Source organism: Culex quinquefasciatus, chromosome 2 (assembly GCF_015732765.1).
Source record: "Culex quinquefasciatus strain JHB chromosome 2, VPISU_Cqui_1.0_pri_paternal, whole genome shotgun sequence".
NCBI classification, from domain to species: Eukaryota; Metazoa; Arthropoda; class Insecta; order Diptera; family Culicidae; genus Culex; species Culex quinquefasciatus.
The window spans coordinates 145,005,364-145,028,420 of NC_051862.1; the positions used below are offsets into that span (position 1 = coordinate 145,005,364).

Here is a 23,057-nt window from a genome sequence, read left to right on the forward strand (position 1 = left end):
AAGTTAGAAAAAACACGAAATTTTAAAATGAAAAATTTTGTTCTAAATGAAAAAATGACCCTTTTGGGTCTATGTAGATTCGAAAAGTACATTAAATTTCCCATAAAATGACATGTTTCAAAATTTTTTACAGTCAAGTAACGGAAAATGGGAAAATTTTTAAAACTTTTTTAGTGTTTTTTTCGATGAAAAATACGTTTTTTTCGGAATTCTGAGTACGCCATCAAATCGGGCGTCTAATTTTACATTAAAGTCCCTTTGACACCAAATTTCTATCTCATCACCGTTTCAGGCTGCAAATTATTAAAAAAACACCTCTTTTTTTGCATGTTCAAAAATTGAAGGGGTCGTACCTCCCCTCCGTCACGAGATATCAAAAAACGGACCTCGGATTCATGATCAGGGACAAAAGTTACCCCTTTAGACAAAGTTTCACGCAAATCGAAGAGGGGTCGGGGCAACAGCTGTGTGAGTTGGCGGAGAATTACCCTTATACAATACATTCACAGACAAAACAAGAAACATCGCTAAATGCACCAAATATTGTATAACTTGTAATAGTCAAGGCACGAATTCATAAAAGGTGCTCATTTTTCGTGTCTATAAGCAAATCGTGTAACAGGCAATTTTTTATGGATCTAGACTAAATCGACCCTCCTGAATCCGAATCTGCCTGTTGATTTTCACGATTCTCAAAGGAAACCGAGATATTCAAGATGGCGTCCAATATGACGGATGAATGGAAAAATCCCAATAAAAGGATTTTTAAGTTCAATCAACTACTCAAATTTTACTAAATTGGGGTCGCTGATCTCAAATATGACCCCTTAAGTACTCATAGAATGTGCAATGTGGCGGCCAATATGGCGAAATTAGAATGTTGGAAATTTTTAATTACGTGTGGTGTTCGCTTATTTATACGGCCGGAAGCGCCTGATGAACGCTAGGAGAGTGCCCTGGAGAATTCAGCGTTGACCAAGGATTACCAGCGTAAGCCAGCCCATCTGAGCTTAAAAATCCTTTTATTGTGATTTTTCCACTTAGCCGCCGTATTGGCCGCCATCTTGAATATCTCGGTTCCCTTTGAGAATCGGAAAAATCAACAGGCAGATTCGGATTCAGGAGGGTCGATTTAGTCTAGATCCATAAAAACTGGCCTGTTACCCGATTTGCTCCTTGCATCGCTATTTTCGAGTTTTGTGCCTTGACTATAATGCTTTTTAACAATGCTGCAAATAATTTGAAATCAATTAGTTTTTTATGAAAGTATTGTTTATTGCTCCTTGCATCGCTATTTTCGAGTTTTGTGCCTTGACTATAATGCTTTTTAACAATGCTGCAAATAATTTGAAATCAATTAGTTTTTTATGAAAGTATTGTGAGTCCATCATCTCAACATGTTCAAGTTTGTGTGAAATTTGAAAATCCGCCTTTTCTTCTTGTTACATTTTTTTATTCTTAGCATGTCATTCTAAAGTTAAATACGTTGAACATGCTGCAAATCAAAACAAAACCTTCTACATTCTTCCCATTTCCACATTGTCACGCCCCTTTTTTCAGCTGTCTCGACTCTGACCCGCGGTGGCCAAAGAATAACGAACCGTTTCCACATGTACAGCTGGGACCGTGGTGTAGGGGCAAGCGTGGTTGCCCCTCACCCAGTCGGCCTGGGTTTGATCCCAGAAGGTCCGGTGGCAAATTTTGAGATTTGTCTGATCACGCCTTCCGTCGGACAGGGAAGTAAATGTTGGCCCGGTCTAACCAAGAGGTTTGCTCAATCCAGGTGTAGGAGTCGTCTCCCTGGGTCCTGCCTCGGTGGAGCCGCTGGTAGGCAGTTGGACTCACAATCCAAAGGTCGTCAGTTTAAATCTCGGGGTGGGTGGAAACTTAGGTGTAAAAAGAGGTTTTCAATTGCCTCAACAATCAAGACTTCGGACACCTAGTTTCGAGTAGGAATCTCGCAATCGAGAACGCTGAGGCAATGCTGTAGAGCGAATAATTTGATTTTTTTTTCCACTGGCCAGGGAAAATATACCCATTTTAATCACACTAAGCCGTTCGAATTCTCATCACTGTAGCCGTTTTCCGCTATTAAATCAACATTTTCAGATGATGAGTTGCTTGCTCACTTTTATTTGAGCTAGTTATTACTTTGCAACATTTAAAAACATTTTATTTAAGCTGTAATTCATGATCAAAGTGCTGATAGGCCGATGATAGAAATAGGCTGAGAAAGGGTATAGTTCCCCTAGTCAGCATTTTTTTCCATTTTTCGAAGCTCGTTTTCTCAACTTCAACTTCTTTCCCCCTTCAAGACTGGTCAAATTCCCTTAAACTCACTAGGGAATACCGCGGAGAATTCCCCATATCCCTTTAAAAAGAGGAAAAAAATTGGACAAGACCCAGGCAGCACTGTATATAAAGAATTTGCACTGATTGTATAAAAAATGTGTGTGCATTGCATACAATGATCTAGCTTTTGGATCAACGTGTAGATGCAACCACCCTAGATGCTCGACTCCCGACCATGTAAAATAAAATTTTAAGGGATGTGATTATGGGGATGTTGAATCCCATGCTTTCACATGACTCATATTGAAACTTTGAAATCATCACGAAAAGAGGCAAAGAATCAAGAATGGGTGTACTACTCAAAAGCTTACGCATTGCGATACAAGAACCGGGCACCGATAAAATTAATAAACTAAGATAATCCGCTTTAACTGAGTTTTTTCTCTCCAAATAAGCGAGGCAAATTTTCAACGTGAAAGAAAAATAAATCGTTTGTAATACGCTTAACTCAATGCCTACCAGTGGTAGGCTACCACAATACACAATACTTACAGCCGTTATATTTTAGATAAATTAAAATCGATTTCTTTCCAACATGAACTCCTCCAGTGATTTAACGTATATCTTATGTCGCACTAGCGAATCTTATCACTGCACTACTGTGTACTCCGCCAGGGGTAGTAATTGTTGGTCACGCGCCAGCCAAATCCATTTGATTTAAATTTGATAAAAATAACGATATGGATGAGGAATCCCATGCTACGGGAAAGTCCAACAGGCCTACATTCAACCGTAGACTACGGACAGCGGCGGACGTTTTTGAGCACTTTCTTCCCGAAGGAAATTTTTTGTTCTTGGTGTGATGTTCAAGCTAGTTGGACTTATTGCGAGCCGCAGAGGTCAGCAGCTGGTTCGTTATGAAGCGGTCAGGTAATTTGGTTAAACCGTGTAACAAATCAACGGTTGTAACAAGAAATTTCCTCAGATGCGCATCGAGCCAATCCTTCATGATGAACCTGTTCAGTGGGCAGCTGCAAACGACCCAGTTGTTCCCGTACCCGGACGTCCTCAGTGAAGACCAGCGAGAGTACCTCCAGGCATTCATCGATCCCGTGAACCGATTCTTTACCGTAAGGTTCTCTGAAAACTTATTAGATTGTCAAATTAAGTTGATGTTCTCCACAGGATGTGAACGACAGCAAGCGGAACGACGAGGCATCGCACGTGGACGAGCGAACCATGGACGCCATGTGGGAGCTAGGTGTCATGGGCTACGGTACGCCCGTGGAGTACGGCGGACTGGGACTGACGAACGTTCAAGCGGCCCGGCTGAACGACATCACCGGTGGATTCGACCTGGCGCTGTCGATCCATGCCGGAGCGCACCAGTCGATCGGAACGAAGGGAATTATACTGTACGGAAGTGTGCAACAGAAGGAGAAGTACTTGCCGCAACTGGCAACGGGCAAGGTGTTTGGGGCGTTCGCTTTGACGGAACCTTCGGTGGGTTCCGATGCGGCTTCCGTCAAGTCTAGGGCTGTGCTGAGTCCTTGCGGGAAGTACTACATTTTGAATGGAACGAAGATATGGTGCTCTGGGGGAGGGATTGCCGATATCTTCACGACCTTTGCCCAGACGGAGGTTGTTGATCCGGAGACGGGAGAGAAGTGGGACAAGATGACGGCTTTCATCGTCGAGCGTGGGTTTGGAGGAGTCTCTTCGGGGACTCCGGAGAGCAAAATGGGACTCAAGTGCTCCGTTACGACGGATGTGTACTTTGACGACGTAAAGGTGCCCGTTGAGAACGTTTTGGGGGAGGTCGGCAATGGTTTCAAGGTTGCGGTTAACATCTTGAATTCAGGGAGATTCGGACTGGCAGCCATGTTATCCGGCACGATGCGGGCATGCATTCAGAAGGCAGCGGAGCACGTCACGACTCGAGTTCAGTTCAAGCGAAAGCTCAAGGACTTTGAGAATGTCCAGGAGAAGCTTGCCCGGATGGCAATGCATCACTACGTGGCGCAGACACTGACCTTTATGGTGTCCGGCAACATGGACAAAGGATCGACGGAGTATCATCTGGAGGCGGCCATCACGAAAGTCTTTGGAACGGAAGCGGGTTGGTACGTTTGTGACGAAGCTATCCAGCTACTGGGTGGTAACGGGTACATGAAGGCTACCGGACTGGAGCAGTTCATGAGAGATATGCGGGTGTTCCGGATTTTCGAAGGGGCAAACGATGTGCTAAGGTTGTTCATTGCTTTGACCGGCATTCAGTTTGCTGGGCAACAACTCAAAGGACTGCAGAAAGCTTTGAAGAGTCCATTCATGAATATGGGAATTATTCTTCAAGAGGGATCCAAGCGAATATCGCGTAGTATTGGATCAGGAGGTACCAATCTAGAGCAGTTTGTCGCTGATCCGCTGAAAGATTCCGCCAAGCTTTGCTCTCAGGTAAGTAATCATCATCGTTTCTGTTAACTCATTGTGTTTGCATTCTGCATCGCTTTCAAGTCACGCTCTGCGGATAACGACTGGTAATTTCCCACCGTACGGAATTTCCAAAGGATCATCCGCTAACCCCCGAGTATCGTTTCCGTACACAAGCGCCGATTTTATCGGCGGACTCCAGCAAAGTTGTGTAGAGAGCAAAGTTCACCGGCACGGTTTGATAAAATTTGGATAGATTAGAAGTGATAGCAGATATCGAAGCGACGATTCCGACGGATTCCGATCAGTCTTGAAGTTTTGCCCAGTATAGACGTACACGATTTGTTGGGAAATAACACGTGATCTAGAAAAAAAAGTTTCACAGGTTCAGCGAAAATCATGTTCCAGCTAGCAGGACAGGTTGTCAGCCGTAATGGCCAGCAGTTGCTGCGCTACGGAGCGGTTAGATGTCTGTCAGCTACCGGCAAAGTGGACCCACCAAAACCGAACCAATCCTTCATGATGAATCTGTTCAGCGGACAGTTACAGACGTCCCAGCTGTTCCCATACCCGGAAGCGCTGAACGAGGATCAGCGCGAGTACATCCAGGCCCTCGTTGATCCCTTCAACCGGTTCTTCGTCGAAGTTAACGATCGCAACAAGAACGACAACACGGCGAACGTGGACCGGCAGACCATGGATGCCTACTGGGAGTTGGGCGCCATGGGTTACGCAATACCGGAAGAACACGGTGGGCTGGCCCTCATGAACGTTCAAGCGGCACGACTCGGAGACATCTCCGGTGGAAGTGATCTGGCGTTCGCAATCCACTCGGGAGCGCATCAAACGATCGGAACCAAGGGAATCCTGCTGTACGGAACCAAAGCGCAAAAGGACAAGTACCTGCCGCAACTGGCAACGGGCAAGGTGTTTGGGGCGTTCGCTTTGACGGAACCGTCCGTTGGTTCGGACGCTGCATCTGTCAAGTCTCGAGCCGTGCTGAGTCCTTGCGGGAAGTACTACATCTTGAACGGTTCGAAGATCTGGTGTTCCGGAGGAGGAATCGCCGACATTTTCACAACCTTCGCTCAGACGGAGGTCGTTGATCCCAAGACGGGGGAGAAGAAAGACAAGATGACCGCTTTCATCGTTGAGCGAGGATTCGAAGGAGTCACTACCGGACCTCCGGAAAGCAAAATGGGACTCAAGTGCTCCGTCACCACGGACGTGTACTATGACGATGTAAAGGTCCCTGTTGAGAACGTTCTAGGGGAAGTCGGTAATGGTTTCAAGGTTGCGGTCAACATACTGAACTCTGGAAGATTCGGACTAACCGCCATGCTGACCGGAACTATGCGAACCTGCATCCAGAAGGCTGCGGAGCACGTCACGACACGAGTTCAGTTCAAGCGGAAGCTTAAGGACTTTGAGAATGTTCAGGAGAAGCTCGCCAAAATGGCGATGCATCACTACGTTGCGCAAACGCTGACGTACATGGTTGCCGGAAACATGGACAAGGGTTCAATGGACTACCATCTGGAGGCGGCCATCACGAAGATCTTCGGAACGGAAGCGGGTTGGTACGTTTGCGACGAAGCCATCCAACTACTGGGAGGTAACGGGTACATGAAGGCCACCGGCTTGGAACAGTTCTTGAGGGACATGCGAGTGTTCCGGATCTTCGAAGGAGCGAACGACGTGTTAAGGTTGTTTATCGCTCTCACCGGTATTCAGTACGCCGGAAATCAACTCAAAGGACTACAAAAAGCACTCAAGAATCCGCTGTCGAATATGGGCACGATTTTCAATGAAGGATCCAAGCGAGTTTCGCGCAGCTTCGGTGCGGGAGCTACCGACCTTAGCGAGTTCGTTGTCGATCCGTTGAAAGACTCAGCCAAGTTGTGTTCCCAGGTACATCCACTTGCCACCCCATCTCATCTTACATCAACCAAGCCTCCCAAATTCTAACAAACACAACTTCTTCCCACAGTCCATCGACCAGTTCAGCCAAACCGTAGAATCCCTGCTCATCAAGCACGGCAAGGGCATCGTCGAGCGGCAGTTCATACTGGCCCGGATAGCGGACTCGGCGATCGACATCTACACGATGGCCTGCGTGCTGTCCCGGGCGACGCGAGCCGTCCAGAAGGGGCTGCCCTCGGCGGAACATGAAGTGCTGATGTCGCAGGCGTGGTGTGTTGAGGTGAGTGAAAGGCGCCATGCTCGAAAACATTGATTGATTGTTTGTCTCATTGTAGGGTCACAACCGTGTGCAGCAGAATATTCTACGGATCAAGTCCGATGCGTTCCAGAGCAACTACCAGAAAATGGGGCAGATTGCGAAGAACATTTGCGACCATCAAGGTGTGGCGCATACGAACCCGTTGGAAGTGGATTAAATATTGTTGTAGTATTAAAATATGAATTATACGTTTGTTATATTTAATGAGAATAAGGTGTGTTGTGACTAAAACCGAATTTCCTTACTAAAACAAATGTATTTCAGTTTCCTATGAAACCTTGATAGTTTATCCTCCATAATGAAGATACCTAATCCTAATACCTCGATAATAGCGAAAAGATGAAGAACTGCTCTGAACAGAAATAGGGCGATTTTCCAGTGTTGCATACAAGTTGAAAATTGCATACAATGTAACGTACAAAAAATACATACAACGGCCCTATAGGTATACCTTAAAAAATTTAAAAATTCTAGCTTACTTTGCCAAAAGGTCCTATGTACATAGGAAACCCATGGCGCTTTGGTTGTTTTGAAAAAGAAAGTAATCTAGATTTCAAATTGAATTATGAAGACTTGCATGCAACTTTGCAATCCGTTTTGCATTATTAACTGCCAAAGCTTCTGAATAATTCTCAACGTTTTCGCAAATGTATTTATTTTAATTTGTGTTAAACTTTGTCCATTATTAGTTTTTTTTCCATTCAAAGCTTCCTAAACTATGCAGGCTCTGGTCTTGTAAAATTGACCTGTGAATTTTCGAAAATGTGTGAAATATGGGATTTTCTGATCGATTTAGTGTCTTGGGAAAAATTGTAGGTTATGATTCGGACTTTAAAAAAATAGGTACAGGAAAAAATACTGATTTTGAAATTTGAGTTTTCATTACTCAAAGCTAAATTTCCAAAACAAGTATTTTTTATTTTCATGTTTTTATATGTTTCAGGGGATTTAAAATTTATTTTTGCGCTAGAGTTTAGGATGATGCAAAATTTATTACTGCGAAACAGAAATTAAAAACAAATCAAAATAATTGAAAAAATATAAAAAAAATTCAAGCATTCTTTTAAATCATTTTTAGATGCTCAATCAAATTTGTAAACAAAAAAACTTTACACATTTTATGATAAACTTTAGTGTTTTCCCGTCAATGTGGATCAATCGGACCGCTCACTGGACTCACAATCCAGAGGTCGCTGGTTCGAATCCCGCAGTAGGCGTCTGTTCTGTTTTGGCATTCTAAAGTAAAATTTGTCTGAAAGAAAAGCACAAATGCAAAAGTTTTGTGTCGAAAAGCTGGGAAAATTTCCAATAACTTTTTTCCAGTGTTGGAATTCGAGCGAAAAGAAGGTAAGCATTTGTCGCTCGCGAGCGAGGGAGAGAACTTGGAGTACTTTTCTCTTCTCGCTCGCGCTCGCATTTTCGTTCGCGTTTTCGCTCTCGCCGCGAGCGCCTTGTGCTAGCCATTCGTCCCAAGCTAGTAATTTGTTTATCAGGTGTAAATTCAATCGCTGTGTTGTTTTTTGTTCGTTTCAAACACTCGACTTCTCGCGAACGGGCAATTCTGGCTCGCGAGAAAGCCCGTTCGCGAGCGGAGGAGAGCACAGGCAATCGGTGAGTTTCTCTCGGCAGCTCGAGACTCGAGGTGAGAAATCGAGAGAGAGAAAATTTTCAAGCGCGAGAATAGCAACACTGCTTTTTTTCTGGTCATACCTCATATTTTGTGATTTTTTATATTATTTATATTATAAGTGTCTTCTAACAAGCCCTAATTTTTCAACTTGTGATATCTCGAAAACTATAGGTATTGCATTCGATATAAGGTATTTAAAATGGAACTTGAGTGAAATTTTCTACTCTGTTCTGTGAATATTACTTCGACATTTTACAAGCAAAAGTAACTTTTCGAATTCAAGTTATCAAAAGTTGGGATGGGATTTTAAATTTCGAAATCATTTTTATAGAAAAGATCAGAAAATTTCACAAGATTTCATTTTTTACATCGAAAATCGAACCAAAGGTTTCCAATTGTTTACAAAATTCAATCTTTCAGGCTGAAAACCAGCCAGTGCGATCACCAAAGTAAAAAAGAGATTTTGTGGAGCTTTTCTCTGTGTTTCGAAAATATTTTTTGCAATGTGCTTTTCCTCCATTAAATGTTTTGTAATTGCAAAAAAAAACCTAATCATCCCGTTCAAATGCATATAACTTGAAAAAGGGTTTACTTTATCAAATAAAAGTAAAATCATTTTCGCTTGAAAATGAGATTTTGCATTTTTAAATTATTTTCAAATTTTTGGCTGACAGTTTTATTTTTCAGAAAATATACAAGCAGAAAGCACAAGATTTTAAGTTTTAGTTATAAAAAATTTAAAAAATATCGGGCAATTTTGCTCTTGTACTAATTTTTTTCTGGAATGTTCTAATCATAACGTACAAATTTGCTCTTTTATCAGAAAATCCCTTTCAAAAATCAAAATTTCCAGATTCACAGGCCTTTTTTGTACGATCAGCCGCAAAATAGTATGGGGCCTAATGGAAGAACTAATTACGCAGAATGCCTTTTATTTACATAGGGAGTTTCATTCGTGGGATTCTTGGAATTCATGAGAAACTCCCAAGCTCGCGGAAAAAGGAAAATACGAGAGAATTCCTTTAAGATTAGCCAAAACCAGTAAACAAAATTGTTTTCTTACAAAAATGACTTTTGTGTACCCAATATAAACTTTCGTAGCGTTATTGGTTCTTTAGCAAAGTCGTATAGCTTTAGATAAGAATCTCATATTTGGCAATGTTTGAACTTGAAACAGGTTATTTCCAAAAAATCTAAAACATACTTTTTACTGGAGTATCAACAGACGATTTTTTTCTATATTGTTTGCCAGAAAAGCCAGAAACTGATAATGGGACGTATAGTTGTCCATGGAAAAAAAATAGTTAGCTTAATCACGTGTACTTCTGACCGCGCACTGGACTCACAATCCAGAGGTCGCCGGTTCGAATCCCGCGGCGGGCGCTCTAAAATTCTTTGTGTAAATATGGGTATTCGGCGCCGTCGCTCCGTGCCATACTTTCATACACTTAGGAGCCCAGGGCGGCGAAGTCCTTGTAGATAAAAGGAAGACACTAGTGGTTGGTACTACACCCTTACCAAAAATCATGACTTTTTGAGTTCCAAATCCCACTTTTCATACGATTTTTTCAGTTCAACCCATATAACCATTTTTATGGTTGTAGTACCTGAACTCAAAAAATCGTATGAAAAGTGGGATTTGGAACTCAAAAAATCATGATTTTTGGTAAGGGTGTAGCAATGATGGCCGACAGCTATAAAGTCAACTTCGTTTCGTTTCAGTCACGTGTACCTCGTTGTCAACTGGCAATCAAACGGGAATCACCGGGAAATGGTCTTTCGCGGGTTATTCTAACAAATGGCCGTCAGAGCTCTAACTTGGGTCGCATTGAACATCTTGCGAAAAATAAATAAGTCTTAAAGACTTTAAGTCTTTTGACGTCAGCAGACCGCTTCTTAACTTGAATGAAAAATAATTCCATTCTATGAATAGAAATTGGAATGCAAAAAACTGCAACTTAAAAGCTATCATTTCATAAACCTGTAGATTTCATCGTTATCAGGATAAGTTGACCCTCAACGGATTTATCCCTTATCGAAATCGACTCTGTCATGGTACCCCCTCGGCGACCAAGACCTCAATGCATCCCCGGAAAAGCAACATAAAAAAATACACACACACTTGTTGAACTTTCTGTAAAATACAAACGAGACACCAGCACGTTTGCTCAGTCTGCAGCTATCAACGGAGCGGTGAAGACATTAGCTACGAGGAGTGCATTGTAGGAAATTGAGGTCGTTTCTCTCTTTGGTTGTTGTTTTGCTTAAATTGACGATGATGATTCGAACCGGGGTGAAAGTACTGCAGCAAAGTGGCTCTGGAGTAGTGCAGATCTCAAGGTTAGTAATAGTGTTGTTTAGAACGATGTAGATGTAGAAAGGTGACTCAACAACGGAAACCGTGACTTGGGAGTTTACGCTTATCTGAATTATCTCTAAAGTCCAAACGACGTCAAAATCTCGAGCTTAGCCGCGGGTTCAAAGTCCAAACTCGACGCTGTCGATGTCAGCGCGGTGTTTATCCGTTCAACTCGTTCTAGATGTCTCTCAGCGACACCGAAGCGGTTCAACAGCACGGCGGACGCTCCCAACCTGTCCTTTATGGCAAATCTGTTCCGGGGAGAGATCCAACCGGTGCAGGTGTTCCCGTACCCGGAGGCCGCCGACGCCGAGCAGAAAGAGTTCATCCGATCGCTCAGGGAGCCCGTCGATCGGTTCTTTGCAGTATGTTCTGAGAACGTTTGGGTGTTACCAACTGGTCTTAAATCTGGCTCATTTCAGGAATACGATCCCGTTGAAAGCGAGAAACTAGGCAAGCCTTCGGACGCCGTTATGGAAGCCATGTGGGACATGGGCTGTTTTGGGTTGATGGCCCCGGAGGAGTACGGTGGACTGAACCTGTCCAACACCGGGTACGCGACGATGGGAGACGCCGTCGGGGGAGTTGATTTGGGACTGGCCGTGGTACTCGGAGCGCACCAGAGCATCGGTTGGAAGGGCGTTCTGCTGTACGGAACCGACGAGCAGAAGAAGAAGTACCTGCCGATGGTGACCACCGGTAAGACTATAGCTGCGTTCGCCCTGACGGAGCCGAGTTCGGGCTCGGATGCGGGCTCGATCAGGACGAGGGCGGTCAAAAGTGCCTGCGGGAAGTTCTACACCATGAACGGGTCGAAGATTTGGATTTCCGGCGGAGGAATTTCGGATATTTTGACCGTCTTTGCCCAGACTGAGGTTGACGATCCCAAGACGGGCAAGAAGCGGGACAAGGTTACCGCGTTCATTGTGGAGCGTAGTTTCGGCGGAGTGACCAGTGGACCAGCGGAGGAGAAAATGGGCATTCGTTGTTCAAACACGACCGAGGTGTTCTTTGACGATGTGAAGATCCCGGTAGAGAACGTGCTCGGAGGAGAAGGTAACGGCTTCAAGGTGGCCATGAACATCCTGAACAACGGACGGTTCGGAATGGCCGGGACGTTGGCCGGTACGATGCGGATTTGCATCGCCAAGGCTACGGAGCACGCCAACAACCGGGTCCAGTTCGGGAAGAAGATCAAAGAGTTTGGCAACGTTCAAGAGAAGCTGGCTCGGATGGCCATGCTGCAGTACGTGACGCAATCCATGGGCTTCATGGTGGCCGGGAACATGGACAACGGTGCCAAGGACTACCATCTTGAGGCGGCCATTTCGAAGATCTTTGCCTCGGAAGCGGCTTGGCAAGTGTGCGACGAAGCCATCCAGATCCTCGGAGGAAACGGCTTCATGACGGCCAGCGGACTGGAGAAAATCCTCCGTGACATTCGAATCTACCGAATCTTTGAAGGAGCCAACGACATTCTGCGGCTGTTCGTAGCCCTCACCGGAATCCAGTACGCCGGCTCTCATCTCAAAGAACTCCAGCTAGCGTTCAAGAACCCCACCGCAAACCTCGGCCTCATCTTCAAGGAAGGCTCCCGACGAGCTGCACGAACCATCGGAATCGGCGGAGCTGACCTCAGCCAGTACGTGGCACCCCAGCTGAAGGAGTCCGCTCAGTTCTGCGCGGAAAGCATCGATATGTTCTCGGTTGCGGTGGAATCGCTACTCATCAAGTACGGCAAGCGCATCGTGGACGAGCAGTTTTTGCTAATCCGGTTGGCCGACTCCGCCATCGATATCTACGCGATGGCCAACGTGCTGTCCCGGGCTAGTCGGGCCGTGAACGCAGGGATGCCCTCTGCGGAGCACGAGGTGCTTATGGCGAAGGCGTGGTGTATTGAGGTAGGATTGAAGACATTCCCACTTCTGTGTCAAATTCAACATTTTTTATTTGTTGTAATTCGCAGGCAAACAACCGTGTCACCGGTAATCTCAAGCGGATTAACAAACGGCTCCACCTGGAGAACTTTAAAACGATGTCCAGCATTGCCAAGAATGTGCTCGAGTCGGGAGGTGTCGTGCAGAAGCTGCCAGTCGAATGTTGAATATCCTGAAGTATTAAGTGTTACTTGTGTGAATATTGAATAAATTTATATTTTCGTAAAAAGTCTGTTTCATACAATCTGTAGGTCTTTCCTTTCATATTTAATAGCTGTCATACTGTCATAGAGGAAGGCCATGCCCCGGGGGGCGTAGTGCCAATAGTTTCGTTTTAGCTGTCATACACTGGTTGGTCCAAATCCAGGTAACCCCTGGTGCTACCCGCTAATCTAGTCTAATCAAACCCTAGCGCTGTCAATCTTTCGAAGGGATCCTGGAGAGTAAAAACGAAGTTGACTTTATAGCTGTCGGCCAGCATTGCTAGTACCAACCACTAGTGTCTTCCTTTTATCTACAAGGACTTCGCCGCCCTGTGCTCCTAAGTGTATGAAAGTATGGCACGGAGCGACGGCGCCGAATACCCATATTTACACAAAGAATTTTAGAGCGCACGCCGCGGGATTCGAACCGGCGACCTCTGGATTGTGAGTCCAGTGCGCGGTCCGATTGATCCACACGGGCGGGACAATCCTGGAGAGTGCCTTAGGTTAGATTACGCCCAGCACTCTTCTTGGCATTTATTGGCATTTGTAGTGCCCTATTCCATTAGAATGCATTGAAACATCACAGACGTTAAAGCGGCCAGGCCTACTGGGTAAAGTTGCATCGCAGAGACAGGATTCGTTGAAGTGGGTTGAGTTTGAGCACTGAAAACAACAACACAATTCTGAATCGACAGGGGAGGAAGAAGCGTTAGGAAACACCACCCCACCATACGCTCCGAGATATGCTTTATTCGTTGGGAGCCCCATGCTAAGATGCTTTGGTGCTCCGAAACCCTCTGGGATGGGACATTGTATTTCTATGAATGCCTTGGACACTATTTGAAGTGGTTATAGCGTCACAACTCGCTCTTAGCTCGCAATTTGCAATTCGCAATTTTCAATGTAAGAACGGGTCTTGACCGATCGACGAGCACGCACTGCCCTTACACCTACATCTCACCCTTGCTCTGAGTCAGTACGAGCAACACGCTAGAACACACTTTGATTGTTCGTGCCAGGCATTCACACCTTCTTTTCCGGTTACGCATTTTAACTCGGCCGGGGGTGGTACATTGTGTTTTTACACAATCAATCCAAATCTGCACAGATGCTGCAATCCAAATTTGAACAGATGCTTAAAATAACCCAATAAACCGTTTTCCACTGGTGGAGCAGGGGGTCATATTTTCTAGGCACTCTACTGTATAGCTATAATTCAAAATATAACTATTATTTATTGGGTATTGTTTTCTCCTGAAATATTTCCTAATGTTGGATCATGTTTATTTGTTGCCATTTCTTGTGTCGCGGTGTGTTGTTATAATTATTTGGTCCTAAGCATTTTATAAAAAATTAGCAAAACCACAATAGTAAGATTTGTGTTAATCCTTTGAAAATCAAAATCAAATTATTCGCTTTACAGCATTGCCTTGGCGTTCTCGATTGCGAGATTTCTACTCGAAACTAGGTGTCCGAAGGCTTGATTGTTGAGGCAATTGCAAACCTCTTTTTACACCTTAGCTTCCATCCACCCCGGGATTCGAACTGACGACCTCTGGATTGTGAGTCCAACTGCCTACAAGCGACTCCACCGAGGCAGGACCCAGGGAGACGACTCGTACACCTGGACTGAGCTAACGACCTAACCTCTTTAGGTTAGTCTGGGGCCAAGATTTACTTCCCTGTCCGACGGAAGGCGTGATTAGACAAATCTCGTCTCAAAATTGGCCACCGGGACCTTCTGGGATCGAACCCAGGCCGACTGGGTGAAAGGCAATCGCGCTTACCCCTACACCACGGTCCCGGTGATCCTTTGATCACTCGAACCTCACTTGTATGAAGAAAAGGGTGAAGATTTAAAACAATGGACAGTGAAGGAAATCTACTGTTTAAAGAATCAATAGTAAAAGAAAGATACTAATTCATGAAGTAGATAAAGAAATAAACAACAGTTTATAAATAGAGATTAAAAACTAGCTTTGATTGTGTTAAGGCTCTGGAAGACATCATTCCCGATCGGCCATTTGGCGGCCATGTTTGTTTTAGAAAAACATTCAAATCTTAATTCAGATGGTTTCAATCAAAAAATGGGTTTCTTTGTTTTATTTGTAGAAGCGTTTTACATATAGTGATTTCTTTTTCATTTCAATTTACTAGTTCTGGAAACTGAATTCATAACCATCATTGACAGTCATTGCCCCAAAAGTGAGAGACACCATATACCACCTTAACGGCAATTTTTAGGGCAGATGACAAATTATTCAAACACATAAATAAAGAAGAGGCACAGTACAAACATAATTGACATCGCTGCCAGACAGCTTGTTACAACAGCATCAATTGGGAAAATATAGTGGAAAAGCGTTGAGAGATAAGAGAATCTAATAGGTAAAATCGAAATTAAATGGATGATAAACAGAAGCGGAGTTAGCAAATCGGTGAAACAAATTAAACAGAAAATAGGTGGTAGCTGAAACGGAAAGAAGAGAGGCCTCGTTCTGCGATGTTCAGGTTCATCCACAACAGTTGACTCAACATACTGCGAATCAAAACAATACCGTCTACAATCACAAATTACTTCCCTTTCCCACATTGACACGTTCCTTTCTTCTAGCCGACTCGACTCTGACCCTCGCTGGTCAAAGGTTTACGAGCCGTTTCCACAGGCCACCATCATGATGACTAAACCAAGCCAACGTGGAGGTAAGAAACTAGGACACTTGCAAGGAACCAGAGTCAAACTGTTTTGACCAAGATGATCGAACAGCACTACGGATGTAGTTGGGCTCCTTCCGGGATGTTCCTCGCCTGGGCGTCAACCGAGGAGTATCATCAGTATCATCCACCCTTGGCCTGCAGCGCCACAACACGCTCTCGATTGTAACATTATTACTTATTCCAGTCTAAGCTCACCAAGTCGTCATTGCCTAATATGATTAACATTATTGATCGAACCCCGCCTCGAGCGATTTTTGGTTTTTCTATGAACACAAAGAGACGAGTTGTTCCTTTTGATTCCGCTATATATTTTTAATATCTTGACACCGCGTTACGGTGTTCTAAGCTGATTGGTATGGTATGTATGATCTGTCATTAAACGTTTAACCAGTTTCAATTCTGTTTCATGGTTTCACTCTTTACGCCGTGAATTTACAAATATTAAATTTGGATGATTGGAAATCTGTGTTTGTGGCAACACTGCAGTTATTTCACTTGCTTTCTCTCTCTGTTTTATGTTCTCTGTTTTGTTCTCTCACCGGTATCAACAAGTGAATCAATTTTCATTAGGACATAAACTTGGATTTAAAAGCAGCCCATCTCACTCACACTCAATGCGAAATGTCAATAGAGCAAGTGGGATAGGCACGTTGTTTACGTCCTTTTGAAACAAGCTGGTCTGACAGAGCAACAATATCAGTGTGCAGTAGTCGGTTGCAACTCTTTGTATGTTTTCATGTAATTACTACAGTTCTCAACGCAAATGAGCATAATTATTTGAAGGACAGCAGTAAAATAGTATAAAGTGAGTACCAACAATTGGGTCCTAAAATGAAGCTTAGATTGCTGATATTATTGTTTACAGCGATAAAGCTTATTTTTCTGAGTACAATGACCCTTTGTACGACCACAAAGAGTTTAAAATGGATTTTTAAATTAATTTTGAAAAATTAACCTTGAGGTCCTTCTTGACAGAAAAGCTCCTACTTGACAGCTCGTTCCAAGGGGACCATAGTTAATCCATCAAAAAAATGTTGTCTTGTCAAAAAAAAATTTTGCATTAAAATGAAAAAAAATGATCAGAAATGGTTTTTAATCGTGTTTTTTACCGTTGTACATAAAAATTGACATAGGGCTTTAGTACCCAATTGTACAACAACAGTCAACACAAAATAGTCCGTTTATTTTCTCCCCAAGTCACGACGAGCTCGTTGATGTCTACGAGATGTCTCGTCGACGCAAAAAGGGATTCACATCCTAGAAATTTGTTGGATGGATGTCTCGATAAAATGCCCAATGCAGTGAATAAAAAACAATTTATTCTTCGAGTAGCTCAAAGCAAAATGTTTAACCGTGGTTCTCATTCTTGATCTCATGGATTGCGGAATTGCTGTTTTTTTTTGCAAGAATTTTTAGCATCCGAAATCGGACTAAGGAGACTTGTTTAATTTCAAAATTTCGCATTCATGACCAATGTTTCACCCATTTTAAGCAAATTTTTAGTCTTCTAATTTATAATCTAAACAACTTCGCAACCCTGTTCTTGTTTGACGTTTATCCTTTATACCATGGCTTTCTGGTACTCGTGATCGAGTGTGTAGTTGTGCGGTTGACAAAATCGCTATCTCAAAATAGTTTTCACCACAATGTTGCATGAAAATATACGTGATTTTTTTCCATTTGGCATTTCATGCAACAGTGACATGAACGTCATGTGGGAACTGAATCTCAGTGCACAGACCCTCGATGGTTATTCACTACCGCATCATGCAAGCTTTGCATGAATTTCTCGTGAAATAAGCATGGCTTTCCATGCAATATTCACATGACCTGAATGTCAAACTCACCTGAACCTTAAATGGCATTTTAGTGGGTTATTTCTTTATTTTTATTATTTTTTTTTCAGATAAAAAAAATTATAATACACAAGTTAATAGTTCTTGAAACTTTTTATTGTCAAAAGATTTGATTTTTCGATCTTTAAACCACAATATTAATCACAGTTCATAAAACACTATTAATCACAATTCACTACCAATTTAGCTGCTTTCCGGGTGAAGGGTTTAAGTTGGGTGGATTTCTCCTATTTTTGTTGAATTTGATTCACGTATCCGGATTTTCGCTAACGGTGTGCGGGCCGGTATGCTGGAGCACTTTAGCAGCCTTAATTTTCTGTTGGTTCCTGCCAGCGCCTTTCTCAGCTTTACTTGTCTTCATTTTGCGACGTTTGATGGCCTGGTTTTGCTGGTCCTTGCGCACCTCCGGATTTATATTTCAATTGGCCTGAGGGTCTAGAAATAAGACAACTGAAATTTAATTTTTAAAAAATACAACATGATTACAAAAATACTAACCATCGAACTGTAAATCTGGCTGAAACAGCGCGACGAGGAATGTCAGAAAATAACCAGCTGAACCGACAAAAAATTAAACGATGTTCACTTCAAGAGAATCAGCAGCCAACTGATCGTCCTCAGACTGCTCGCCTGGTTTGAAATTTGCAGACAGGAATTTCATGCAACCTCTTCAAACATTGTTGCAGACACACAAAACATTTCACCACAATGTCGCATGAAAAGGTAAGTGGATTTTTTCCATACCAGTTACCCTGCGGATATGACAAGATTTTCATGCAGACCTAAACACAGCTGACTGTAAGCCACGCCTCCAATTTTTCAGGCATGAATTTCACGTAGCGTTTAATTGTGTGAGTGCAGGCTATGTGAGAATCAAGTTGGGATGACGTGAATTCACTGTGACAGTTGCATGACTCCTGTAAAACGTTGTTCTGAACCAAAAATGGACTGCCACTGGAATTTTCATGCAACTCTGTGGTGAAAGGTTTTTTGAGTGTCTGACTCTGTCACTCCGATGAAGGTGACTTTGTTTATGTTTTGGTTCTCCTGGCACGGAATGATGCACTCACACTAATGTAAACTAAGATCGCGAGAACTTATGATATACAGCCTTGATTATATTCTCTCTCTTTCAGTTCTGTTGAAGATCGGTAATCGTAAAGTCAGACGCATATTTTTAACTCGATCCTTTACAACCAGCCAACCTGTTGTCATCCTTAGACGTTCAGTTTCAGTTGCTCCGTTGTAGAACCAAATCGCTGAAATGACTTATCCTTCGTCGGATTCTTCGGCTCAACTTTTGTTTAATGTGGCAGGCAACAATAACAAGATACCTGGCAAGGTGTTCACGGATGTGAATAAATCAACCCAGTTTAATTTAGAACTGGATTCCCGCATCGATAGACACCAAAGTAAGATTCATGTTACGCTCACGTACTTATCTGACCTAAAAACGATGCTAGACATTTGCCAAGATCAAAGGCATGCGACATCACCGCAACATGCTTTCTTTTACTCCGAAGACTTATCGGCACGTTATGACTGGGAGGTACCTATGGAAGTGAAGAAAAATCCCCCAACCATGTTCTATCCGGTAACAGAAACCATGGTTTTAAAATTCCCGTGTCTGACTTCTTGCCATGGCAAGAAGCGCCTATTTCTCGTGTTCAGATTATACGATGGCGAACACAAAATTCTAGCAAAAAAGGAGATTGAAATTAAGGTCATAAATAACCCAACGACTCGGGAAAATGATGCGGCAAAAGCATTGCTGCTTTCGGAATCGAAACCGGCATCAGAAGCCGGTAGCAGCAGCCTAGGAAAACGCAAAAGTCAGTCGGGTAGGTCTGTCACTGGAGGAACAGAAGTTTTTCTTAGCTTTGAGAAAAAACAAATACCCGATATTCAACGAATTCTGCGGGAAACTATGGAACCTGCTTTTAAAATCGCTAACACCGAAGTGCGTAGAACCATGGAAACGTGCATGGATAAGTTTATGCAGCAAATAGGTATTTAATTTGGGCACAACTGAAAAGATTCGTTTGTATTTATTTATTTGGTAACTTACAGCTGCTGCGAATCCCACTACCGAAGGAAGGCAAGTACCCTTGGATCAGCGTTTGACACCAAACATGGGCGTTCCGGAAAGCGAAAACAAGTTGTGCGAAATGAAGCTAACCATGCCAGCAAACATGAAACCTGTTTTTGGCAAAAACTTGGACTCATTTTTCACAACAAGTATTGCGTCTGCGGAAGAATCTAAAGTCGAAATGTTGCAGAAATTACGCGATGTCAATATGGGTAACCTAGTTTAAACATCTTTAAAGTTACAAAACTATTTACATGCATATAATTAAATTGCAGCTGCGGTTGAAATGGCAACTAGTATGAAGCATGGAGATGACCACTTGGCCCCATTGATGAATGGCACCGTCGCGGAAACTTCCACAGGTAACTGTAAACAATGATTTGACAGCTTTAATCATTCATAAAGTATTATTAATTATTTTTTTCTCCAGGGGTTATTGGAAATGGCACAACTTCAGCTAACGATCTGAACTCATGCGGACAGTTGGTGAACGGTGAAGGTAATTTTTTGATAAATTTGCGCTCTAATTCAAGAAATAATTTTGTTTGATGATTTTTCAGCATTATACCAAATAATTCCCATTAATAAGGTTGCTCATTATGTAACAGATGAAGATGACAATATTATTCAATTGGTGGTTTCACATGATGGTAAATTGCACTAAACATTATTTATTTTTTAAAGCAAAGAAACAATACTTGCGTTGTCTGTTTTGGCAGATCTTACCATGTCCAGCGAAAACCTAGAAATAGCTGCAACTAACACGACCCAAGACGCGGAATCATCTATTGAACAACTGCACTGAAGATGGGAATGAAGGTAGTTTGAACAAACAGTGAGCTTTTAAAATTAAATATATACCTTTTGATTGATGTTACAGATCCCATTATGAAACCGGTTGGATAGAGAGCACAGTATCTCAAGAATACACGTTTGGAAGTAACGTAAGAAACTTCAAGTTGAATGAACCCAATGCCGTATGATTGAGTTCTAATCGAATCAAGGCGATTGAATTCGAGCAAGGCAATCAAAGAGCTGTGCTGGACAGCACGAGAAAGGGACATTTATCATTTGTGTCGCTGATGCGAACTCTTCCAAACGTTATCGCCTCTAGGTTGCGAGGAAAAAACATTACACTAACTACACAGTAAAAAAAAATCTTAGTAATATTACATCTTGGAATGAGTACATCATTAGATAGTTGGTGCGCGGACCAGGATCCCTCGCCTGGACCAGACCAAAATCTATGATAAAGCTGTCAGACCAAATCTGTCAAACCAAGACCCTCAGACCAAAGAGTAAGAGTCTTTGACGTAGGTGCACACAAATCGAGAAAAGGCATTTTTTTAAGAATTTTATTTTTTCGATTCAATAACTGGTTTTGAGCTGCAAAGTTAAATATTCGCCAGAAAATGATTAAATAGTGCGGCGTCCTGTACACCGACAATTAAATACGCAGATAAGAGCCTTATTTTTGATCACGTTTTCGGATTACACCAGAACAATCTTGATTGAAAACCAGTTTGATATTATTTTTGTAATTGCAAGTTTTTTGCATTGCGTATGCGATTTAGACATTCTCAGAGGTAAAATCAAACCTCTGCCATAAAAGATGTATTCATTCACCATGACTTTTGTTTTACTGTGTATAGTTTAGTTCTATTGTTTATGTAATTATTTTTATCCTAAGAATAAAACCTATGTTATCCCAAAAACCAAATTGAGATTTAAATAGCTGTCAAACTCTCCGAACAAAACTTTTTGTTCGCAGATCGAAGGGGGAGCCAGAATCAATTGAGGATCCAGGCCAGGATCAATTGAGTCAGTCCAAGTCCGGTAATGTAAAAGAAGGATAATGGACGAGTCAATCGTTCGCATTCCATTTTGAACGGCGGAAGAGGTAAGTTAAAATGAGATTGTGTTTGTGAGAGTGTGTATACGTGTAATGATGTTAAAAACCTAACCTCTGAAAATATGTAATTTTACCATTGTTCTGGTGTAATGTCACTTTTTAGTCTAAATTATTAAAAACATAATGTTTGTTCTTCAAGAAAACTTCAATGAATATTTTGGACGGATCCCTGGTCAACCGTACGACACAACTTAGTCGCAATGTTCTCACAATTGCGCTTTACAAAACTGACGTCCATCTTCCGGATTTTCGTAGTCAACCGCTCCGTGTCCTTGGTTCGCCGATTATGTTTGTACACTAGGGCACTCAGGGAGTTAAAAACCCTCAATGGGTCGGCAAGGTGGTCGGATTCCTTACTTTCGGCACTTACTGTATCCTTCTCTGCTCAAGATATTCTTGACATTATGGGAAGACGCTTTGTCCGGCCAGAAAACGTACTTTCCATCCGCATGATGCTGCTTTCAGTATGGGAAAAGAATTTTAGAGATGAACAAATAAATAAAAAGAGAAATTATTTTAAAAAGAAAATTTTATGCCCTCTTCTTTTTTAATAGAAAGGTATTGGAATAATTCTAATTTTTTTATTGAACACTCGTTAGACAGTTGCAAATATTTTTCGAATTAATAAATAATTTTTTACTGTTGTGTTTGAAGAAAAACAAGTTGCAAGAAGATTGAAGTTGATCCAAGTTATAAGGGGTTTATAGGAAATGTTTAAATAAATACTTTTTATCAAAAAAGGACAAACCTAGAGTTTTTTTTAAAAAAAAAAGGACCAATAAACCAAATTTCTTTTTTTTTTGCTTTTTGGGTGTTTTTGAAATCGCCTTGAGTCAGGGGTATTAAAAAACACCCAAAAAGCAAAAACTGGAAATTTGGTTTATGGGTCATTCCATCTGAAGCATAACAGCATTTAAAATTACCCTCTACGATCCTGCTCAAATTTGGCAGGGCTGTTGGTACTATCAAACATGCCAGAATCCCGAATTTCATCCAAATCGGACCACCCCCTCCATTTGTGTACCTATGTATGTATGTATGTATGTATGATCCCCATACCCGCAGGCAAGTGGTCCCGAAACACATGTGAGCGCTAGGTGAACAATTCGATCATCTTTTACTCCGTAATCTGTACACCCACGTGCATAAGTTTTTTTGCACGAATTTTATTGCTACAAATACCGGCGCATAGATCAAAATGGTTTCCCGCTTCCCTCCCCAAGCGCCGGAAATTTGTAGTGGGTGTAGGGACACTTTGCATAGACGCCCTTGCTCCCATCACGTCACTGAGGGTATGGAGCGACGAGAAATTAATAAGCATGCCCCCCCAGTCGAACCTTCATTAGAGAAGCAGGCAATCCACAACTCACAGCGAACGACCAAAGG

The 23,057-nt window shown here is 42.5% G+C and overlaps 3 protein-coding genes and 1 long non-coding RNA gene across 6 annotated transcripts; 3 read left to right on the forward strand and 1 right to left on the reverse strand.

The window, feature by feature from the left end:
* The first annotated feature begins 3,062 nt into the window (after window positions 1–3,062).
* On the forward strand, window positions 3,063–7,174 carry LOC6049911 (very long-chain specific acyl-CoA dehydrogenase, mitochondrial). 2 transcript variants are annotated; one of them, XM_001866567.2, is made up of 5 exons: window positions 3,063–3,222; window positions 3,278–3,422; window positions 3,478–4,746; window positions 6,713–6,925; window positions 6,981–7,174. In XM_001866567.2, the coding sequence occupies exons 1-5, from the start codon at window positions 3,155–3,157 to the stop codon at window positions 7,119–7,121; spliced, it is 1,836 nt and encodes a 611-aa protein (XP_001866602.2). In that variant the 5' UTR covers window positions 3,063–3,154; the 3' UTR covers window positions 7,122–7,174. The 2 variants fall into 2 exon arrangements, with proteins under 2 accessions (XP_001866602.2, XP_001866601.1); XM_001866566.2 differs by lacking the exons at window positions 3,063–3,222; window positions 3,278–3,422; window positions 3,478–4,746 and adding an exon at window positions 4,759–6,633.
* Window positions 7,175–10,744: 3,570 nt separating this feature from the next.
* On the forward strand, window positions 10,745–13,134 carry LOC6049910 (very long-chain specific acyl-CoA dehydrogenase, mitochondrial). Its single transcript, XM_038256055.1, has 4 exons — window positions 10,745–10,934; window positions 11,135–11,318; window positions 11,376–12,854; window positions 12,920–13,134. The coding sequence occupies exons 1-4, from the start codon at window positions 10,870–10,872 to the stop codon at window positions 13,055–13,057; spliced, it is 1,866 nt and encodes a 621-aa protein (XP_038111983.1). The 5' UTR covers window positions 10,745–10,869; the 3' UTR covers window positions 13,058–13,134.
* Window positions 13,135–16,470: 3,336 nt separating this feature from the next.
* Window positions 16,471–21,474, forward strand: LOC119767793. Of its 2 annotated transcripts, none has more exons than XM_038257304.1 (8): window positions 16,471–16,619; window positions 18,807–19,679; window positions 19,741–19,971; window positions 20,035–20,121; window positions 20,190–20,258; window positions 20,320–20,409; window positions 20,479–20,578; window positions 20,640–21,474. In XM_038257304.1, exons 2-7 carry the CDS (start codon window positions 18,935–18,937, stop codon window positions 20,562–20,564), a joined length of 1,308 nt encoding a protein of 435 aa, XP_038113232.1. In that variant the 5' UTR covers window positions 16,471–16,619; window positions 18,807–18,934; the 3' UTR covers window positions 20,565–20,578; window positions 20,640–21,474. The 2 variants fall into 2 exon arrangements, with proteins under 2 accessions (XP_038113232.1, XP_038113233.1); XM_038257305.1 differs by lacking the exon at window positions 16,471–16,619 and adding an exon at window positions 18,727–18,746.
* On the reverse strand, window positions 17,745–18,762 carry LOC119767794. Its single transcript, XR_005277708.1, has 2 exons — window positions 18,169–18,762; window positions 17,745–18,105 (listed from the first exon to the last, which is right to left on the reverse strand). It is a non-coding gene; the product is annotated as an uncharacterized LOC119767794 (long non-coding RNA).
* Window positions 21,475–23,057: the final 1,583 nt, after the last annotated feature.

What these genes read in the sequence shown, in the direction of transcription:
- LOC6049911 (XM_001866566.2), top strand. Translation starts at nt 5,122, where the DNA reads ATGTTCCAGCTAGCAGGACAGGTTGTCAGCCGTAATGGCCAGCAGTTG. An exon ending in CAGCCAAGTTGTGTTCCCAG is followed by an intron (nt 6,634 to 6,712) that starts GTACATCCACTT and finishes TTCTTCCCACAG; the next exon opens with TCCATCGACCAGTTCAGCCA. An exon ending in CGCAGGCGTGGTGTGTTGAG is followed by an intron (nt 6,926 to 6,980) that starts GTGAGTGAAAGG and finishes GTCTCATTGTAG; the next exon opens with GGTCACAACCGTGTGCAGCA.
- LOC6049910 (XM_038256055.1), top strand. Translation starts at nt 10,870, where the DNA reads ATGATGATTCGAACCGGGGTGAAAGTACTGCAGCAAAGTGGCTCTGGA. An exon ending in CCGTCGATCGGTTCTTTGCA is followed by an intron (nt 11,319 to 11,375) that starts GTATGTTCTGAG and finishes GGCTCATTTCAG; the next exon opens with GAATACGATCCCGTTGAAAG. An exon ending in CGAAGGCGTGGTGTATTGAG is followed by an intron (nt 12,855 to 12,919) that starts GTAGGATTGAAG and finishes TGTAATTCGCAG; the next exon opens with GCAAACAACCGTGTCACCGG.
- LOC119767793 (XM_038257304.1), top strand. Translation starts at nt 18,935, where the DNA reads ATGACTTATCCTTCGTCGGATTCTTCGGCTCAACTTTTGTTTAATGTG. An exon ending in TAAGTTTATGCAGCAAATAG is followed by an intron (nt 19,680 to 19,740) that starts GTATTTAATTTG and finishes GGTAACTTACAG; the next exon opens with CTGCTGCGAATCCCACTACC. An exon ending in ATTGGTGGTTTCACATGATG is followed by an intron (nt 20,410 to 20,478) that starts GTAAATTGCACT and finishes CTGTTTTGGCAG; the next exon opens with ATCTTACCATGTCCAGCGAA.